Source organism: Scomber japonicus, chromosome 19 (assembly GCF_027409825.1).
Source record: "Scomber japonicus isolate fScoJap1 chromosome 19, fScoJap1.pri, whole genome shotgun sequence".
Taxonomy (NCBI): domain Eukaryota; kingdom Metazoa; phylum Chordata; class Actinopteri; order Scombriformes; family Scombridae; genus Scomber; species Scomber japonicus.
In genome coordinates, this window is record NC_070596.1 from 5898094 (window position 1) to 5920053 (window position 21960).

The 21960-nt window shown below is 38.8% G+C and overlaps 1 protein-coding gene across 3 annotated transcripts in view; it reads left to right on the forward strand.

The window, feature by feature from the left end:
* Positions 1–634: 634 nt before the first annotated feature.
* The window catches only part of LOC128380019 (transcription factor 4-like), a 217940-nt gene continuing 196614 nt past the window's right edge, over positions 635–21960 (forward strand). For 2 of the 3 annotated variants that reach the window (XM_053339681.1, XM_053339680.1), the window contains exons 1-3: positions 653–724; positions 1130–1168; positions 5488–5560. In XM_053339681.1, the coding sequence (XP_053195656.1) occupies positions 653–724; positions 1130–1168; positions 5488–5560 (184 nt within the window). Of the gene's footprint in view, positions 725–1129; positions 1169–5487; positions 5561–21960 lie in introns of all 3 variants that reach the window. The other variant, XM_053339682.1, reaches the window with a different exon arrangement.

Genomic DNA, 21960 nt, shown 5'->3' on the forward strand with positions numbered 1-21960 from the left:
TTGCCTGGACTCTTCTTCTGACACAACCCACACACACATACACACACATATACACACACATACACCACACATTTTCTGAGGTGATCTTATTTCTTCCCTGAGAGGCTCTCGGAGGCTTGCCGTCTTATTTATTTATATCGTGCCTGACAGTCAGCCGCGGCGGACTAACTGCGTCTTAACGCGGAGAGGTCGGACTTCTTTGGCTTTGAGGGGGGGGGGAACAAACCAAAACACACGCGAAAAAAAAAGACTCCCGTCCTGTCGCCCCCCTCTTTTTTTATTTCCTGTCAGTTTTTTTCTTGCGATTTATTTCCTGCTGCCAAAAAACCAGGGACCCCGGGACTGAACCCCGCTTTTGCTCCACTGAAGGATGAAAGAAAACTAGATTTGTGATCGAGGCTTTGAGGTTGTTTTACTGGATTTATATCGCTGTGGAGGAAAAGAGATCCGGAGAAGGAGTGTGCGCAAAAAAGCCGAGGTCTTCCTCCTCTTCTCTCCCTCTCTCCCTCTCTCTCTCTCTTTCTCTCACACACACTCACACTGTGTCTATCTCTATCTCTCCATCTATCAAATCTGTCTACCCATCCTGTTCTATCTATCTATCTATCTCTCCATTTGTTTCCATGTTTTAGGTCCGTGTGATTTTGCTAAAATGCATCATCAACAGCGGATGGCAGCTTTGGGAACAGACAAGGAACTGAGTGACTTACTGGATTTCAGCGCGGTAAGGAAATTCTTCTTCTAATATGTGTGTGTGTGCGTGTGTGTGTGAGAAAGAGAGAGAGAGTTTTTGTTATAATGAATATGATTTGTAGTATCATGACAGAACAAGCCGTAGAGGAGAATAAACGCGTCCTGTAGGCTTCATACAGAGACCACTGTTTACATTTGTAATGTATGAGTTTCACGGCATAAGCTGCATATTTCTAACCTTTCACTTCAAGTGTTTCAACTATTTCAGTTGTGTGTTTATGTAGAGTAAAACTTGCAGAAGAGAAAGAAAAAGTCAGTGCATATTGTTGGTTTTGTAATTTCATTTGTGTGTGCGTGTGTGTGTGTGCGTGTGTGTGTGTGTGTGTGTGTGTGCAGAGAATTGTGATGCTGCATTAGTAATTTTGTTGTCTTATAGATGCGAAACAGCGATTTGAAAATGTTCCCAACATCCATGGTAGTATATCTCATTTTAAGTCCTTTTTTTCCTTCATGTGTAGCCTGATTGAATTTTTTTGCCCATGATAGGATATTGAAAAATGTTTTTTTTTCATGATTTTTTATTTTATTTTCTTCTTCTTTCTTTTTGTCTGTGTGAGTTTACAGGCTGCTCCATGCACCCTGCACCGTGTTTCACTCAGTGTTTCAGATGCAAAAGGCTACGATGTTGAATCATGAACCTGCATGATAGACACACACATACACAGACAGACACACGCGCGCAAGCACACACACACACACACACACACTCACAGCCGAAAAGAGGGTAACGTGTCATACTTTTTCTTCGCACTTTAAATGTTCATCCAGCGGCCGCTTAAATGTCCAAAAACTCATGACTCCGTTTTAAAGTGAGAGAGAGAGAGAGAGAGAGAGAGAGAGAGAGAGAGAGAGAGAGCAGCCTGTGTTGTGAACTTGACGGACAGGAAATGTGTCCCCGCTCTCGGCCATGTTTTCTCTGCCTCTCCTCCCTCTGGGACCAACTTTGGTCTGAAGAGGAGGAGAGAAAAAAAAGAGAGAGACACCCCTAAATGAAGCAAAAAAAAAAAAAAAAAAAAAAAAAAAAATCAACCCTGACTTAAATAAATCCTGTTATGAAACCTATAAACAGCAGGAACATGATATCAAGAATATACTATAAATAAGTATAGTGATGCTGTATTGAGATGCAAAAAATAAAGGAAACCTTCAATACTGTAAGTCCACAGCTGAGGCCTGCACTCACAATGTAAGTGACTGTAATGAGTGTGTTATATGAATATTTTAGTATTGTCACAGGAGGCACTATTAACATATCAGGAGATATCATTTGACAAGGATGCTGCATGAGATGCTACAATAGGAGGGAAAATCCCTACAAATGTTGGTTCCAGCCTCTTTAGGAATTATTGCAAGTTATTGCAATAAACAAATATCATAAGATCCCAGCTGAGGCCTGCACACTGTAATTGATTATATGGGAGTCTCATAGAAATATTATAAAGATATCAAGAGGAGATTGGAATTTGAAAGCTATAAAAAGAACACCAGCATTGAAATCCAACTCATGTAAGCTGCTTTAGATGCACTATACTAATTACTATTATTAGGTCGACATAGGTCATAGCCTATGTATCAACTCACTGCAATAATCCCTGAATAGTACAGGAATATTGGAGGGCAGTTATTGTGATATTTTCAACAAAAGGCTTATAATAATATCACTCAGAATTCAGAGCTACAGATAATATGCTTCATATAATAATGCATTGGCTATGTAGGCCCGTGTATACAATAAACACAGTGAGGCCACTGTTAAAGCCCCTATAAAGATATAAGAGGTGACAAAAGGACCCCAAAAGTCCAATAAAATTACTATAAACTCTTGATTTAGGGGCACACATGAACCCTAAAGTTGCTATAACAACATTATTGGAAGGTTATTGGAATGTTTGTGACATTTATTACAAAAAAGCATAAAATATGAGACTAAGTTCATCAATTAGAATCACATAGACATAACAGGCCTCTGTAGGAATATTAATGTAAATATACAGTGGATTATATAGAGATACATACAGTAGAGTGAGTGAGTTTATATCAGTAATGCTCTATACTATTAAAGGTGACAAAAAGTCAAATTAATCACAAAAAATGCCTAATTTAGTGCACACATGTATATTATAGGAATATATTTGGTGACATAAATATATAAAAAACACACAAACATACTCTTACGTCCCTTTGAGGTATAATAGGAATATTATAGATATTTGTCTCATGTCTTTAAATAAGAATCAAACAAAGGAGGACAGCAGCAGCAGCAGCTAAGATGTGTCTCTTCTCATTAGAAACGCAGGCCAAACATTAATTTATGCGATCATCTGTCTCTGCACGCCCACAAGCTGACACCAGCAGCTCAAAGTGCTTCCACAGAGATATCGATAGACCTGCTAATAATCCGAATGAGATCTTTTATCTCCCAAACACTTGTTTCCTCTTTATTTGCCGCAGCTGTGAGAGAAATCGAATGCACGAGCAAACCTCCGTCTCCATCGTACACACACACACACACACACACACACACACACACACACACACACACACACACAGAGGCCCAACAGGCTGTATTCAGAACAATGCCAAATCAAGTATTTATTGTTTTCAGTCATCTAATCAGAGTCAATGTTTTAATTGACTTTAATTATGGTGAATTTAAAAGAAAAGACAATTGAAACCCCCCCCCCCCCCCCCCCCCCCCAAAAAAAAAAAAAAGTGAATAACCTTTTCGCATCTGAAAGTGTGAAGCTCAGCGTGCGCTCACCATCACTGAGATGTCACCATCAAACACACCCGACACACTCACATATGGGCCTGTTGTTATCCAGAGAGGTTATATCTATCTGGGGGAGAGGGGAGGGTGGAGTCACATGAACTGTCCCTCTTGTGAAGCTTTACAGTAGCTGGTACAGTGAGACAGCATGTAGATGGAGCACAGCAGGAATCAGCATTCAGCTTCAGTCTCTTGTCTTAACGTGGGCTTGATTTTTCCTGTAGATGTGTAGAGCAGATGGTAACTAGTTCTTGATGATTATCTCATATGTTTAAGTCAGATTTTTTTGAAGTAGATGTTGAAGGGCTTCATTCCAAAAATGAGATGTCCAACTTTTAGCCAAAGTAACACATTTTGAATCATTTCTAAAGAAAGGGTTTTTATTTTTCACAAATGCTGGAATTTGGATGAGGAATTTGATTTATTTTTTACCTCCCAAACACATTCCTGCAGTTTTTTTTTTTTTGGGAAAATGAACTCTTCATACTGGTATTTGTGTACAGCTCTGAGGTGAGAGTGTGTGATGACTACAGGGCTGGGTATCAAACCAACATAGCTTTTAACTACCAATTAAATATGTTCATCTACAGCATTGGGCATTGGAAAAAGTCTGAAACGGTGGAGACTTGAGTCATGTGATATAGTCAGATGACTGATGACTTGACAAAAAAATCCCCCAAAACTTTGATGTCAACATGAATGACTTGTGTCTTCACTTAGACCTCATATCTTTTGACTTTTGACTTCATCAAACCTAAAGATTATAAATAATTTTATCTAAAAAAAATATCTTTATTTTCCTGACAGTAGGTATCAGATAGCAGCCAAACCCGGTCGCATAAGCAATGTAGACCAGCAGACGGATCACATGACACCTCATATTATCACATTTATATGTAAAGACTCCACTCTCAATAACAAACCTTGTATTCATTGATTGTAAATACAGTGTTACAGGAACAACACACAGACACATGTACTCAGTTTCAACATACATGTTATAAAATGTATTTGAAAGCAATACATTCAATTATAAAATAAGGTAAGGTGTCTTTATTGATCCCCCTAGGGAAAAATTCAAAATTGACACAACAGTAGCCATATAATGGTAAAAGTGATATTTAAAAAAAGCATAAATTCCTGATACTATATAGAAGTGTGCAATGTTCCTGGGATTAAATAAGTAGCAGTCTTTTTAGATTAAATGTTAATGCTGTTAAATTAGTTGAAAGGCGCTTAATTATTCATTTAGGACTCTGAACACAAAGGTAGAGACTTGGTCTTGACTTGGGTTTGAATTGGGAATAAAGTGTCTTGACACAGGACTTGCCTGATTTGATTTGGGGCTTGTAGCTGGAATAACTTTGTAGACATGAGACTTTCTTTTTCTTGACTTGGGACTTACCTGTCATGACTTGAGACTTTACTCCAATTTAAGACTACTTACATCTTGCATAAAACTAAGACTTTGATCCACCCAATGCTGGCATGATACCTTGAGTCAGATTCAACAGATAGTTCCACATTTCAATCCAAATTTAGTACATTTTAGGCAAAGTTCTTCTAAGCTTCAGAAAATATTTGAGGACTTTAGCTTCCTAACCCTCTAACCCTAACCCTAACCCTAACCCTAAATTGAAGTATTTTATTGGTATAGATGTTAAAAACAAAAGTGAGCAATACCCAGCCCTGTAGATGATTGTGTTATCTAGTTAAAGCACATCAAACACAAAGAGTTTCCTTCCAAAAAAAAAAAGAAGCTATCTACCATTTTAAACGACAAGACAAAACTAATGTCACTGCTCAATGTAAGACATTTCCTAGACCATCCTGATGTGTGGCAGCAGCATTTTTGGAATGAAGCTTTTCACGTTGTAGCTGCAGTGATGCTTGTGTTCACATGTGTCTTGCTGTCTGCAGTGTCAGTGCTCTCGGAGGTAATGTGCGCTCTGTTTGTCTTGTAGATGTTTTCCCCTCCTGTTAGCAGTGGAAAGAACGGCCCGACCTCCCTGGGGAGCGGACATTTCTCCGGCTCAAGTACGTCAGCCTTCTCCTCATTTTTTTTTTCTCTTCTCTTCTCTTCTCTCCTCTCCCCCTTCTTCTTTTTCTTCTTCTTCTTATTCTCTTTTCTTGAATCCCCTCTAAGCGTCCTCCTCTCCTTCCTCTTTACACCTGCTCGTTGCTGCTTCGCTTGCTGTTTGAATTTTTTCTTGTGTGGGTAACCGTTTTTCTCAACATGCAGATGCAGGTTTTTTTTTTTTTTTTGGTTTTGATGCTGTTTTGCTTGAAATAGTTGCAGGATTTTAACATGCTCATACATTCTTAGTATTCTCTGGTTGGCCTTGTTGTTGAACTGCTTGCTGTTTTGTTTTTTTATGGGTTTTTTTACAGAGATTTAGCTTTATACGTCACATGTTGTGAAAACTGGTCCGATTATATGACTTTGATTATGTTTAGATTGTGTTTTTGTTCATTAGCAAACTTCCATAGCTTTCCTGTGGCAGCCCCAAACACACTGTTTCCTACTGAAGCTGTAAATACCACAAAATGGGTCACAAATATATATCTTGATTAAAAAAAAAGGCTCAACCGTTTCCTAAAACAGCTGGGAAATGTAGTTTTTAGCAAACACTACTCAATCAGGAGTAAAAAAGTGCTTTTGACGGGAACTACTTTCAGCGGTGGATTAATACACAATTGTGAGTATCTACAGCAGCAGGACAGTGTATGCGGGATTGACTCAAAACAAACTACAGCTACATCAGGCTTTGGCTACAAAGGCAATACTTGTTAGTGGGATCTATTCATTGTTGGTTTTGCTCTTACCATGGGATTTGTCGACAATAAGAAAAATCTAGAGCATTAGTAGCATTTTGTCACACTTAAATAGACATTCTGGGAAATGGAGCGATTTCACTTGTTGAAGAAGTTCACAGTTAAAAATAAAAACTCACACGAAGGCAAAACAAGTACGTATGCGGTATTTTATGATGAGAGCGGGAACAGTGAGATATTAATATTATCTGCTGATTGGGATATTTTGTACAGATGCTTAGCTTGACTAAAGAGATGGAATATTATGTGAATATGTGTTAGGTATCCTGTGGATGATAAAACATGTGAAGTTTGTGGTATAAAAAGCTGCTGTGATGTGATTTTTCTTATGTTTCTTTATTATCTAACAAGTTTGTTTTTCACCTTCTCGTGTTCATTCCTGAAGGAGGCTTCCTGTTTTTCTGATTTGCTGCTCTCATTCTTTCCCCTCTCTCTCTGTGTGTGTGTGTGTGTGTGTGTGTGTGTGTGTGTAATGTGGAGATCAGTTCACTGTGTTTTTCTACACTGTTGGTGTCGGACAGGCACAGCTTGGGTTTATCAGTGGTGGAACATGGTGGTTTTGACTTTGTTATGGATGTGAAGTGTAAGTGGTGAGTTAGTCGCTGTGTTGGGAAATTCAGTCACTCTTTATCTGTTGAATCAGATAAAGAGCCAATTAATTAGAAGATCAAGTTGCAAGTCATTAGTTAATTCAACCAACCAGTGTGTTGGGCCCAATCCCAACATCCACACACATGGACTCATGGAATCACAGACTTTGAAGGGTTAAGGGCTTTCTCACACACTTTTTGAGCCCTTAATATGCACTTTCTTAAAGTCCACATTTCTGCAGACTTTGCCTGAGGGACTTACTCACAGTTCATATTGGTGTGACTTTAAATACAGGGTTAACAGGGCAAGCTTGGAAGTGTTAAAAAAAAAAGATTATATACCATTTCGAGCTCTTGCAGCTTCTTGCACTCAAGCACTTACCAGGTGACATCAATTAAGTCCATTCAGGTTCAGGGCTTAGGCTTTAGGAGGGACATTGGGATCGGGCCTGGACTGTCAGTTACTTTGCTAGTAAATGGGAGAGAGGTGACTTAGTTGCTTCATTCATTTACCTATTTAGTCATGCTTTCATCCACTCATTCAGTCAGTGAGTGTTTTAGTCAGTGATTGCTTTATGTCTCCATCTGCCATTTATTCACTAGTTCGCTGAGCCGAATTCATTCATCCAGTCATTTAGTTAATGCCGAGTCTTCAGCGTCTAGCACTTCTGATACTTCTGATTTGAACCATTGTTTTAACCATGTAGCACTTGTGTTTTGAACCATTACTCAAAATTCTAAACTAGCAGCCATCAGATGGAATCTTTACAACCTTATACTGTAATAAAAAAAGTCATTTGAGTACCGTGTAACAAAGTTTAGTTCTCTTTAAACATTGCAGGTAGTTACTGACTGACACACATTTGTCCCTCGGGGCTTACCGTTGCTTGCTGCTGATATCAGCTCTCGTACAGGCTCGCTGCCCTCAACACTTCCTGTATGCTGAAGAATACCGTAGAGTTCTTCTGAAGGTTTTGACTCGACAGATTGGTTGATGAAGCGTTGTCAGACAGTAGAGTCGGTCTGTTAGCATGTGGTTCTTGCTGAGAGTCACTGCTGCAGTTTGACTGATTGACAGCTTTAAGTGCCTGTTAGTAAAAAACATTAACGTAATTGTCACAGTAAGTAAAGTAAAACAATTAGCGCTTAATATTTTTGAATGTTAATGAAGCATAAATAGCTTTATTTTCACTCAGTACCAACACATAGAGTATTAGTGTGTCATGCAGTCATGTGGTCTGAAAGGTGCGCAATGCCTTAAGATACAATACGATATGATATAGTACAATACAGCATGATAAGATAAGGTAAGATATAATACAATACAATATGATAAGATATGATACAGTAAGATAAAATATGATATGATACGACACAATAAGATAAGATACAGTAAGATAAGATAAAATACAGTAAGATAAGATATGATATGATACAATATAAGATATGATATAGTACGATAAGATAAGATACAATAAGATACAGTACGATAAGACACGATACAGTAAGATAAGATACGATATGATATATGATACTATACAGTACGATACAGTACGATGAGATATGATAAAATGATACGATACGATACAGTACGATACGATACAATGATAGGACACAGTACGATATGATAAAATAAGATAAAATAGGATAAGATATGATAAACTAAGATAACATATGATAAGTTAAGATACGATATGATACGTTACAATACGATACAATACAGTACAATACAATACGATATGATACAGTACGATACAATGCGATACAGTGCAATAAGGCTTGGTAATATAATCTTTATTAAACCTATGCCAGAGAAATACTCAAAAGCATGAAAAAGTCAAAAGTTTAATATATTTAGAGATCTGAACCTGTGAACCCTCAGGCAACACCCAGTCAATCTATTGATGAAGTCATTCAGTCGCACAGTGAATGTGTGAGTTAGTTGCTCAAGCAGTCAGTCAGTAAGTGTGCTGTAAAGAAGTTACTGAGTTATGTCTTTGTTTATCTTTATGATGATATGTATAATATAACTAATCACCTCTAATGTAATGTTATACAATGGGCCATATCATATCATTTATTTAATAGCTGTCTTCATTGATGAGTTTGTCAGCTGATCAGCTCAAATTAGTGGAAAAAGAAACAGACTTCTTGATAGACAAAAAAAGCAGTTGCTAAATGAATCAGGAACATTCTTTATATGTTAACAATATTTGCATTGAGTATATTGCAGAAATGACTAATGTTAAATCCAGAAATGTCAGATTATAAAGAGAGGACACTGTAGATAGTCACATGTGTTTCATTCTTTTTCTATTAAACACAGACTCTCTATCTCATGTCCTGTTCTATATTTGACCTCCCTGTTGTGATCCTACATCATATGTGTATCATGCTACTAAACAAACACAACCTTTGCCAACCTTTGCCAGACCAGGAGGATATTTTCTCTTTGCAATGTTTCGTGGAAGCTTTTCACAGAGAACACCCGGGTCGTTCCTGTTGCTCCCGTTGCTCATGTGGTCTGCCTCTAAACGCCGTTCGGAAGCCATTTTGTTTGTTGGCTGTAAAACAGAGAGAGATGCAGAGAGAGAGACGTCTTCTTTGTTTACTGCGTTGTCGTTTGGTTGTTGTTGTTTGTGCACTGCGGTTTCGGCGGCGTTGTTTGCTCCCGTGCCGCGCATACAAATGTGAAACGGAACGACAAGTGTTCCGATTTTGGAGAAGGAAAAAAAAAAGGGGGCTTGGGTTTTTTTTTGTAGAATTAGTAGCGGCTGTTAGGCCTCGGTTTGCTGGTTCGATGGGTATCTTCATTCTGAGATTGTTTTTTTTCTTCTTTTTTTTTATAAAGAAACACACAAACACCCACATGTACAAGATGCAACACACACACACGTACACACACACACACACACACGCTCTGCTCACCCCTGCTGTGGCTTTCTGCAGGCCTCGGCATTTTGATGAGCCCGACGCTGTTTGTGAATGCAGCTAATTAGAACTCTATAGACCTACACAACCATGAGAGCTGCGGTTTCCAAAGGCTGGGGCGAGGCCAGAGGCTGGGACATGCCAGCACTGAACTGGGTCCACATGCCGCGTGTGAACACTCGTAACTTTGGTGTAGATATCAGAGAGGTTTAAAAATATTTTTTTTTTAGTGATGCAGGAAATGTTATATTCTCTTCTGGTACTTGCTCTTCATCATTTATGCTCAGTGAGTTCTCTGCATGGGGTTAATTTATCTTGGGATGAGGATGATGATAATGAAGAAAACAATAAAACTTTTCAACTTTCAACTTTTCACCAACTAAATATAAAAAGTGCTCATACCAGCTGGATGATAGTATGTGTTTGGTGTTATTATAAAGGGATTTGATGGACTTTAGTGAATGTAAAGGGGTTAAACATTGTGTCTAATGGATGAGAATTTAGACTTTATAGATCCTCTGAAATTGGAGTTATGGGGCTCTTTTTTGCACTTTTTTGTTGCTAGGCCAACCTGGCACACCTGACTATGGTGTGGGATCATAAAGAATACATTATCATATATTATAAGCGGGTTAGAGGCTGTTACAGTCACTACTTTTATCACTTTATCACTGGCTTTCCCAGTCATGACAAATTGACAGATTGGGAATCCTGGAGAGTTTTCCCTAGAGGGTACTTACTGTCGACTGGGATGCACAGAGTTTCAAATATGAATATAGCAGCTCTGATACACAGCCATAGACGCTGGATTCATATAACTGGACTGTTTATTCCACAGAGAACAGGATGACACCAGCACCACAAATAAAATTAAGATAGAATTTAAAACGTGGTCTGGTATTTTACATATTGTCTTTTTTCCCCCTCTTCATTGTAATTAATCTTCATTGTGTTATTCAATGTAACATAATGAAGAACACATAATGCAGGCCTACATCAGTGATCCTGGAAATGATCCACAAATCCAGGTTTAAAATAACACTTTTATTGTTTCTGCAAACACCACGCTAAAAAATCTGACCCAGAAACAAGTCCCTCACTGAATTATTAGAGCTTAAAATAAAAATAACACAATATGGACATATTTGTAGCCCTTTGTTGAGCGGATTAGTTAGGAATAATGCAGGGAGGGATGGTAGAAGCAGGAACAACCACAGTGATGATGATGATGATGTTTAATGAAGAGCAGCAGATGACCAGCAGAACTCCATCAGGTAAAGTACTTATTTTAATTTACCCTGTTGTGTAAAGGAGTCATGGCTTGGTATGACTACCCCCAAAACAATGGATTAAAGGACCATGTAAAGAAATCTGTCACAAGCTGATGTCAGCTCGAGCTTAAAGTAGATCAAAAATGTTGGAAACCGAGTGCAGTGTAGCCAACTTAGCATCTTTGTTGCTACATTTAGTGACTTTTCAGACCCTTTCGTGGCTAGTGACATATCTATCAAATGTTTGGGCAGAGTTTACAGGAGTCCCCAGTATTTCTCAGTAAATAAGAGCTAATGTAGCTCTCTGTACTGACTGTTCAGTAAGTGGGACAGAGTAGCAGCACCTTGCAGTGGACCAATCATCAGCCAAACAGAGACGTGAATGTACACGCTTAATGACCAATCATCAATCCTCATTTTTGTTCTTAATAATGACGTTTGACTGTGTTTACAGAGTTAACAATATTGTATATGAGTGTACATTTATGCCAGTGCATGATAATCTTTCTATTCATGATACTACACTTAGAGTTGATACACAGCCTGCATAAAACAGCTTTTTAATATTAGAGGTAAGCAAATGATACAGCTAATTACTGTTAAATTTAGTGTCATTTCACTTTTAAATATTGTATTTAGGGAATAGATATGCAAATGAGCACATCGTGACATCATCTAGTGACATTTCCTGCAGGTTTTAGCTACTTTCCCTCTAAAAATAGTTGGAAACATTGATCAGAGCAGTCTGAAGCTGGCGTTTGTTACTAACAAGGATTACTTCTACATATGTTAACTTCATTATTTGACACATTGGCCACTTTTAACATGAAACTGACATTGTAACATTATGACTATAATACGGAAAAGTGTAATAAATCCCCTTCAAACAAATGTTTATTATAATTTTTATTACCATCCCTAAAATGTAAAGTATATCAGAATTTTGATATAAATAACCCCCTAAAGTATCAACTGTAAACATTCTTTTCTACAAAACTGTTGTATGAAAGCTGAACTGTTAATAGTTTCAATGCAGACAGCCGTACATGAACTTTTTCCAGTAAAACATAATCTAAACTTGGCTACATTTTGATGTAAATCAGTAAATACTGAGCGGACAAAGAATTAAACAAGAACATAAATCAAGCAGATGTTTGATGTCAGTTTTCAGCACTCACAGGTTTTTTTTTCCTCTGCAGGGATTTACATGTACTAAACACATTTACTCTTGTTTAGTTCCATATATTAACAGAGGTATTTTGGCAGCGTGTAGATATCCATAAACACAAAGAAGAAGGTTGTTCCCAAATGTTTCAGAAAAAGAGGTGAGGATAGCCAAACAAGGGGAGAAGAAGACAACATCAACAGCAAAATCAGGACTAAAGAAGACAAGCATTGGATGAAAGCAAGAAAGTGTTGTGTAAAAAAAACCCAACCTGTCAGGCAGAGAGACACATGCATAAAAACAGGTTTTAGGATTTGCTTTATCTGATGCGTTTGAGGATTTTAGTGTCACATGAAGAGGTTGAATTTTCAAATGACAATCTTTACACAATGCCGTGAATAAATTTTGGTTTTCAAGCCCTCTCCACATTTGATGTTAAGACCTATTTTGGGGGATAAATTCACCTTAAAACACACAAAAAAACCACACATCTAAACATAAACGCTACACAATTCCCCCCCTCCATGATTCCCGGGTGACACGCTCAGCCCACGGTCATCACCAACCAGGAAGTGGATTAGGCGTTTTAATTATTGGGAGATTTTGCCGTCGTTGTTGTTTATTTTCGGATCATCCCTGGAAAGATAATGCACACTTCAAACTCTGTGTGTGTTTCTAATCTCCTCCTGGATGAAGCCGTTCAGCGAGCGGCTTCACTCCGCCTGTCAACCAACCACCACTTGTCTATTTCAGGTCTTGGCTGGTTTTGGTGTTTTTCCTCTTTTTTTTTGTTTTTGTCTAACACTGTTATAACCTCTCAGATGTGCTGTTTGTCTCCCTGTCAACGGTGTTGGAAAGGGACCGAGGTGTGTTTTTGTGTGTGTGAGTATGTGTGTGAAACAGTGTAAGTGTGTATGTTCGTAAGAGAATGAGTGTTGAGCATATGAAAGTGCTCCTGAGAGATTTGAAGAGATATTTGAATATGTGTGTGAACAAGCGAGCATATGTGAGCATGTGTGTGTGTGTTTGTGTATGTGTACAGTTGGGACCAAGTGGGGGGTGGGGGTGGAAAGGGAGGTTTGGGGATGGGAGGGCACACCATTTCATCCCCGTTGCCATGGAACTTCAAGTTGGCAACGAGAGATGGAGGAAGTGTTTCCTAAGGAGTCAGCAGAAAGAAACAAAGGAAGAAAGAGAGGAAGGAAAGGTTGAAGGAAGGAAGAAAGGAAGAAAGGTGGAAAGTAGGGAGAGAGTGGAGATGGGGAAATTAAGAAAAGGAAAGGGGGATGAAAGGTAAGAAGGAAACAAAGAAAGAAGAAATAATGAGAGGAAAAGGAAAGAAGGAAGAAAATAAAGTAAGGACAGGAAAAGTCAGGTGTTAGTTTTTTTCCCTCATGAAAACATCCAACCAATGATGCATCAGTCCACCTCTTCTACTTTCTAACATCTCTATCTGTCTATCCTGTCAGCTCTAAGCCCATTGGTTCCTACTGAAGATGTAAATCTTAAAAAATGTCTCAATCATTTTCTCTAAATGACACAGACCAGAATAATTTGTGCATTTGTTGGGGACTATTTTCAGTGGTGGAATAATACACATCTGGCACTCTAGTGAGCAATTACAGCAATAGGACAGTACAGTGTAGATGGAATAGAGTCAAAATAACCTGCAGTAGTGGTTTTGACCTTTGGGTTGGGATTGATGGTAAAAGTAATGAGTTGTGTTTTGTGAAATCAAACAAAAAAGAACTAGTTGTGCTTTGAGCTAGAACATCAGGTCGATTCATTGAGTTGTAGATCAATAGAAATTTAATCACCAACTGATTTTATAATCAAGTGATGATATGAGACATTTCCTTCAAGCAAAAATGACAAAAAAGTTCCAGTTTCTTTGTGGTGAAGATTTAGTGTCTTCCTTCGTATGGTGATATAGTTAATTGACTATATTTGGATTTTGAACTGTTGGACAGACAAAACAACCAATCTTTTAGGAATATGTTCTATAAATCTACAGAGAAAATTCATGATGAAAATAAGCTTTGCTGCTCTAATTGTGTTCATTTTTATTTACAACTTCCTCAGTGTCGTTGATTTATACAACAGAATTTTGTAGAACGGTACGCATCATTTATCTTATCATGATAAGATATAGTTTTAATTACTACCTAGCCTTTTCAGAGTGGTTGCTACATGATTAACTATAATTCAAGCAAGAAGGAAAAAGCATCACTGCATTCAGGCACTATTTAAGTATTTTTCCCTTACTGTTTTTCTTTTCAGACCTCTAAAATGATTCAAATGAATCACCTAAGAAAGAAAAATTAACCTTAGCTTAAAGGCAAATTTCATTGGTTTTCATTCACGAGCTAAAAGGAACCACTAAACTTAAATGGTCATGTTCATAGTGATGGAGACAGCAATGGAGCTCTATGGCAAAGAGGAATAAAACATGTTTGGCATCAGTTATACAGCTTCTTTTTATGGGATTTGCTGACAATAAAAGATATATATATATATAGAATATCAGCAGCCTTATCCTTTAAAAACATCAACTCTTATGGAGATGATCAGCAAATTATCCTCTATTTTATTTCTGTCCCACCTTCCACCTCTTCTTCTTCTTTTCTTTCTTTCTTTCTTTCTTGTCAAAGCCAAAGACATACAGAAAAACACAGCAGTACTGTCGCCTCTGCCAACGAAGCTTCACGCATAAGCAGAGAAATTTGGGCAAGGGCAGATACAGTCCCGATGGCACGCCTGATTTTTGTTCCCCTAATTGGCATAGCTTATTAAGTCACAGTTCACAGCGAAGTAAAAAAAAGGGGGATGCTTTAATAATATCCCCTCTCCCGTTTGATTTGATGCACTTGTACCGAGACAGATAACGCGCTTGAACGCAGCGAGCGACGCCCCCACCGCCACCCTCTTGTCTCTATTCAGTCAAATCTGCCTCCGTTACGCCCGTCACTCAGAAACACCCCGACTGATCGCTTTCAAAATAGAGATGGAGAGCAGGAGCCAGTTGCTTAATACTTCACCCTCCCACCTTCTCTCTGCCTCCGAGGCTGTTAAATTGTCTCGTTTCCCCAGCAAGGCGACGCAGAACGACTCACAAAAAAAACATCCAACCATGCTCTTAATTGTGGTGCGGATTAGGGATTAATAGGCGTTTTTAGCCATAATGGCAAATATTATTAGCCCCATTTGCTTTTCTAATGCTAATAATGACTCCGCTAATAATGGCAGTGATTTCAAGGTTAACGTCTGTGAGAACTCGGCGTGGATTTGTGTGTCCCCCCCCCCCCCCCCTTCTTTTCAAAGCTCAGGAGATTGACGTGCCGCTTGCTTCGGCGGGCCGACTTGCTACCGAGTCGAAGCTCCATATGTTTTCCCTGAAGACAACGCCGAGATGTGCTGAGCTGGGCGGTTGAGTTTAGATTGGTTTATATTTTGCTCCGTTTGGGCTTTTTGACTTAAATGAAATCAAGATAAGTTGTTTTAGTTTGACTTGTTTAACTGTAGTTTTTGGTGTGTTTTAAGATTGACTTTAAGCAGCAACGTTGCTCTGTTTTCAGCTAATATGAAAAATGAGCTGCGGGCCTCATTGAAACTCTGTTTGTGGTGATTTGGTTAAACCCAAATGTATTTAGTCATAGTCATATTCATGTAAATTTTGAGAGATTGGCCACTCTATAAGACAGGTATTAAGAGTACAGGACCTGGCTTATGAAATGTATCATTGGAGTTGATTATAGTACTTTAGTGATGTTTATTATTAAGTTAAATATGGAGCATAGCACCTGAAATTTCATGGGAGTTGTCCACTTTGTCTGGTTGGTTATTCAGATCTGAGTTTGAGCTCAGCTTGTATTTGTTGGGGCAGGTTTTTATTGGGTTTTATTAGGTAAAAGCTGGGTTAGTTTAATGTAGGTTTAGATGTGTTTGTTTAGTTTAGTTTATATCTCTTATATCTAGTAAATCTAGTAAATTTTGTTTTGGTGAAGGTCAAAAAGATCTACATTAAAACTGGGCCAATTCTGATCAAAAGTGGATATTTTCTGTGACATTTAGGTCAAAAATTAAACTATTTCAGTGACTATACTCACAATGTAGCAGGGACCTGCCTCACATTTAAATATAGAAATTAGTCAACAAAAGTGACAATGTGACTTTTCAACCTTATTTGTAATTACAGCTTGGTTGCCTGAATGTGGTCTGCGTCACAGTTATTATATTATACTTTCAAAAATGACTAGTTTAGACAAAAACACTTTTACCATGTTTTTTTACCATGTTGAATTAGTCAGTGCTTCATTATCAAATCCATTCTGCTATTTATTCAGAGAATGCCCAAACTAATGAAACTCCAGTCCACTCCAGGAAATTGTTAACTTACCGAAAATTAAAGCTTGACATTTAAGTACATGTTGGTGTTTTGTTCGCCTGCTGCTCGTAGGCTTTTTACTTTTAGTCTCTTTACTGACTGACAGCAGCCACAGCTGTTTTGTTAACTAACTTTTAAGAAGCGCTAACGCTAAGTTAGCAAAACAGTGAAAAGATGAGGAAGGTGGCTAGTTGTCATTTGAGTGTTAGTGTAGAGTAGCCTCGTCATTTTTGGGCGACAGTCTCTTGGTTTGATACGTTTGCTCCCCCACAAAACAAAAGAAGAAAAAGCGTCACTACTGGTAGTAATAAGTTAACTTAAGTTAACTCAATTAAGCTAACTAACCGTCTCTTATGACCAGGGGCTCCCCACTAATTATATATATATATATATTAATATTATCATTATTATTATTATCATTATTATTGTGGTTTATTTAATAGGGACATTTACACAACAGATATAGACAGGCTGAAGCAGCTGTCTAATGCAAGTATCACAGAGTGTTTATAGCAGATGCTAATTAGCAACACCTGTCCCTAGAAGGGCTTTTGTGAAAATAAGAGATTTAAATTAGTAAAGTAAAAAGGAGGTAAACTGAACACAGGCTAACAATAAATACATTAAAGCAAAGACTAAAAAGAAGAAAAGCAATATGACATACACGTAAAAGAAGACATGAGTACAGGTTTGTTGTTGAATTAACAAAGATTTGGTGAGTCTGTGCAGCAAAGTTCCAGATTTTTGCTGTTCACAGTAAAAGCCACCTGTGCAAAAGATATAAATATAAGCCCATGTATAAACTGGGTCACAAAATTGACTAATATTCTACTTTTTAAGGAACAGTTTTTGGCTCTCTGCTGCTTTGAATGATTTTCCAGTGTCACAGACTGGTACTTTACAGTCAGTTGTATTTATATTAAGCATAACTTATTATGATTATAAATATGACAGAATATGTACTGCCAACTAAATAATTATCACTCCACTACCTCTCCTGACATTTAGGTGCTTGAGAGTGAGTCAGAGGCAGGGGCATGATGCAGGGACAGTGGGGAGAGTCACTGCTGAAGTGAGTGATGGAAGGGATTCGACAGACTATTTGTCATCATTTAGATGTCATTACAAAATGTAGCCATACTTTTTCATGCTTGTATAACCAGATAGAAGTGTCAAAACACCTGTTAAAGGGCAGTAGAATACAGGAAATGACATTTATTCTGTTAAAAATACAAAAGAGGATTAAAAATGTAGAAGTATCCAATGAGATGAGCAGAGAAATAAGTTTAATTGGGTAAAATTTGGGTGAATTGTCAACATTATTAGAAGCCTGTAATATGTAACCTTTTCACTGATGTGCTTTCATTAAGTTAAAACTTAATATTTAAGTCTAATCATTAAAATTCTTTTGGAGAAACTGTTACATGCAACCTAGATGTCTAAAAACCTTTAAACAAAAATGTATCCCATTGTGCTCACTTGCCATGAAAGTTTTATTTCAACTATTATAACTGGATGTCAGAGTCTGGGTGTGTATGTTTATGTGTGTGTTGGAGTGTGCCAGCAGTCAATGTTTGTGTGTGTGTGTTTTGCTGCCTTGTGAAGCACTTCATAATAAGTTGACTAAATGTGGACAGACTGTCAGTGCTTAATTGCTGGTCTTCATCAGCTTTTTGCTGTAGTCAGAAGTGACTGTTTTTAGAGGCATCTGTTGTACACCTGCAGCAGGTTACCTGTCTGATTTGTACACAAGCCAGTCATTAACCGCAGAGAGCGCTTAGTGATGGAAGACAGGCAGAAACATTTAATGAGCGGATAGCGGCCCATACCTTTTTATAGTGGAAATATGAATAAACTCTATATTAACTATTTGATATGTTTCTAGGAATGGTTATGTCTGTTGGTCAGTCCACACTGAAATATCTCAATAACCATTAGGGGGATTACTATGAAACACTGGACAGACAATCAGGGTCCCCAGAGGATGCAAGCTTATGACTTTGGTGATCCCCTTCATCTGCCACTATCAGCCAAATCATGGTTTTCACTCATCCTTTTAAATATCTCATCTACTAGATGGGTTGGCACAAAACAGTACAACATACATGGTCCCAGATGATGAATCCTACTGACTTTAGTGATCCTCTTTATTGCCACTATGAGGCTGGCATTTGTGTTTTTAAGCAAAATGTTTCAACGACCATTAGATAGATTGTTGGGAACTTTGGTGCAGACATTCGTGTTGTCATTTTGTCGACCCCATGACTTTTTTTAAACTACTGCCATCTTCGAGTAGAAACGTCCAATACTAGTTTCTAACAAATACCTGCAAATGTAATGACATTCCTGTTAGCCTCACTTTGTGTTTAATGCTAATTAGCAGATGCTAGCATGCTAACACTATGAACTGATATGTTACACCTGGTAAATGCTATACCTGGCAAACCTCTTTTTATTTCATTGATGGCTACACCTGACAGAGTCATGTTGTGACCGGCCTGATTATCAGACTGAATATTTTTTCTGTCTGTGGCACAAAAATATGCCCAATGTCTTATACCTCTTATAATTGAGTCAGCTTTTTTTCCAACTGCCAGAAACAATAATCTGTGAGCACCATACCAGAACTATCGGAAACCCTTATTGGTCATGTAAACTGCACTCATAGGACAAGAAAAGTAAATAAAGAGACGATAAGACAGTAAAATCTTAGTCTTAAACGTTTTCACTATTTGAAACACAGCTTGTGTTTGTTTGAGGAGTCCCAGATACGAGAAGATGTTTTAACATACACCTGTCAGCCAATCAGAAAGCGGCATTGTCAGTGGTTATCGTGCTTTCAATTATATTCGTGTTTAAATCACTCACAGATTAGGTATTCACAATTTATTGAATACTTCTTTTCCACTATATAAATATGTTGTTGCTGAAATACGGAAAAGCACTGAACTCAGTCATCAAGGCGACGTTCATTTTCATGTCAGTCGCCTGGTGACACCGCTCTGACAACTTGTTGTGTACTTGACTTCTCCTGTTGAAAAATAAGTAGCTTCATTTGTGGTTAGCATGAATTTCGTTTGAGTTATCAGTGATCTTTCTTTCTCCAGCTCAGTCACACAATCTACTCGTTCCCTCTCTCCCAAATCAGGTAGCGCTTCCTGAATCTCTACCCCCTCCCCCCCTGTGGTGACCGTGGTTTTTACTTCTCCGTCTCGAGCGTGTTTTGGTGAAGCCCTTCCGTCACCGGTAAACAAGCTCCTTCTTCCTCTCGCTCGGCGGTCGGTCGGTGACGTCGACGAGGCGTTTGTGTGTTTTCGCCCCGCTCTCTCTCTCTCTCGCTCCCACACCTGTTTGCTCGTACCGGGTGGCGGTGGCGGCCGCATAGGCACAGGCACAGGCATAGGCACAATCGCAGTCACCGAGCCTAATTACCCAGTCCTTAAAAAATAAAGAGACAGGGAACGTCAAACCAGCCTGCCTGGCAATTACAGCGGCGCTCAACACCTCTCCGCAACAAACACCACTCCAATTAGAGGCAGCCAACTTATTCTGGGAGGCGGCTGTTTGTGTGTGTGTGTGTGTGTGTGTGTGTTTCTGTGTGTGTGTTTATGCTTGTAAATGCAAGTGTGTGACAAGCTAAATTGTTTTGGGAGTACAGTGTCGGCATCGAAACTCGTGTATCTGTTGAGAGGTAAAACTGTGGCTAAAACGAAGGCAGAAGAGGTGGCTGTTAATTGAGAAGACGAAGATGAAGATTTCTGGAATCAAATGTGAAGAAGTCAGAGCAGATGATTCCGCCCACGCCTTCGTCCTCTTACCCTCCTCCTCCTCCTCGCTGTTTTCGCCTCATGTCCTCTACCTCCTGGGGTCCTCATCTTCTCCTCTTCTTATATTTTTCTTTTACTTCTCAGCCTCATTTCTGTCTTATTCCTTCATTGCCCGCTTCTCTTCTTCATCCTCCCTTACCTTCTGTCTCTTTGTCATGTACATCATCCGCCCAACTCATCTCTATCTCCTCCCTCTTCCCCCTCCTCTTAGTCGCTACTTGTCTTCTTCTTCATCCTCTCTCTCTCCTCACTCGTCTTCCTCATCAGCTTATTTCTCTTCCTGCTCCTCCTCATTTCCCTTTTATTCCTCCCTCCTCCTTATAAACGTCATCCCTTTCTTTCCCTGCTTCCTCTTTGGTCATACTTGTTGTTCTCCCTCTTCTCCTTCCACCCATTCATCTTCCTTCTACTCCTCCACTTCCTCCTCCTCCTCCTCCTCTTCCTTGCTTCCCAGCTTCAGCTAAACCATCAAACTATGGTTGGCACTCACACATTGTCCTCATACTGTTACTGTTACTACAGTCAGTCTCCTATCGAGGCTCATTAGGCACTTTCAGTGCAAAACATCCTGCGTTGGCGTGGCATGTTTTTTTTTAGTCGTTTTTACTTTATATTTCCTTCCAACCTTCAACTTTTTCTGTTTCTTCCTGCTCTTAATTCACACTTCCTACCCCACTTCCTCCTCTTTGACCTCAACCTTAAAGCTGACTGTGTTTATGAGTCTGAAGCAGCTTTTTTTTTTAAGCTCAAAGCTAAAAGGAAAATAAACATTGAGATAGAAACCTTAAAATATGAATTGCATTAGCATTGCGTTAGCTGGTGATGTCATAGATCTGCTCGTCGTGTCGTTCACTGATGATGTTGATGAAGAAAGGACTGGGGGAAGAAAGGGAGGTGGTTCAGACACAGTTCATGCCCCCTAGTCGATGGGACTAGTTTGGGCAGGTCTGAACACAACAACAGTGGTGAGATCCTGTAGAGGAGGTGGTCTTGGTCCAATCCCAAACAAACACTGGAGCGGTTTTTGATTTTAGGTGAGGAATCTGATCTGACCCATCGACACAACCCGACTACTGGGTGTACCATTCAAATGTGCCACATGTTATTTGCATGCTAGGATCCAGATTAGAGATCAGTTGTTGACAGTTTAACTGTTGGACCAGTCAAATCAATCAGTGGAGTTTCTTTGTCACTTTCTGTCTGTGTTTAAGTTGTTCCCAGACACATCAGACCAATGAGAGGAGAGAACATTCTCACATGGCTTGTTGTGATGTGTTTCGGTTCACTTGGATTTTTTCCCTGTGTGATCAAAACCAAGTTGACCAGCTTCATCCACTGATTGGGACCAGGGCAAACAGAATATAGGTTTGGAAATGGCCAAACACTCACTCGCAAACTCATTTGACCATTTTCAAGACTAGAGAAGCATGAAAA